Below are 510 nucleotides of genomic sequence, written 5' to 3'. Positions count from 1 at the left end.
GTCTTTCGCCCCATACCAGCCAATGTGTGTAAAACATGAAATCAGGTGCGCATTTCCGTATTGACACCTTAAGGAGAAAAATCAATGACCTCAGATTCATTGTCTCATGTTGCCGAAGGTCACGAGAGGTCAAGTGAAACGTCGAAACACGAATGATGAATGATAACCTCTTTTCATCAAGGCCACTCATCACCCGGACATATAGCTCATCACAACGAAAAGAAACAGTAAACATGTAGAAAAAGATTTCTAATATTGAACCCGTCTGCCCATGCACAGAATGCATCGACATCGACAGAAGAATCCAAGTGAAATTATAACTGCGCTTAAGACTTATCCCTCGTGAAATGGAGTAGGCGGAGAAGGAGGCGACGAAGGGGGAAGGGGGTGGGGGACTTACCTCTTCATTGGCCGCCGCTGTGACGAGTTCCTGAAGAGCCCTGACCGACAGCGCCTGCTCGATCACGAAGACGCCTTGGGAGAGGTCCGGCGGGTTATTCTGAAGGAGGA

At 48.2% G+C, this 510-nt stretch overlaps 1 protein-coding gene across 1 annotated transcript in view; it reads right to left on the bottom strand.

Moving 5' to 3' along the window:
• The window catches only part of LOC119591819 (ryanodine receptor-like), a 115587-nt gene that overhangs the window by 31881 nt on the left and 83196 nt on the right, over positions 1 to 510 (bottom strand). The window contains exon 3 of the mRNA XM_037940564.1: positions 401 to 499. Coding sequence (XP_037796492.1) covers positions 401 to 499 — 99 coding nt within the window. The remainder of the gene's footprint in view (positions 1 to 400; positions 500 to 510) is intronic.

Source organism: Penaeus monodon, chromosome 29 (assembly GCF_015228065.2).
Source record: "Penaeus monodon isolate SGIC_2016 chromosome 29, NSTDA_Pmon_1, whole genome shotgun sequence".
In the NCBI taxonomy this organism is placed as follows: domain Eukaryota; kingdom Metazoa; phylum Arthropoda; class Malacostraca; order Decapoda; family Penaeidae; genus Penaeus; species Penaeus monodon.
Note: the sequence above shows the minus strand (reverse complement) of the source record. Positions and strands in the feature narration are given on the sequence as shown.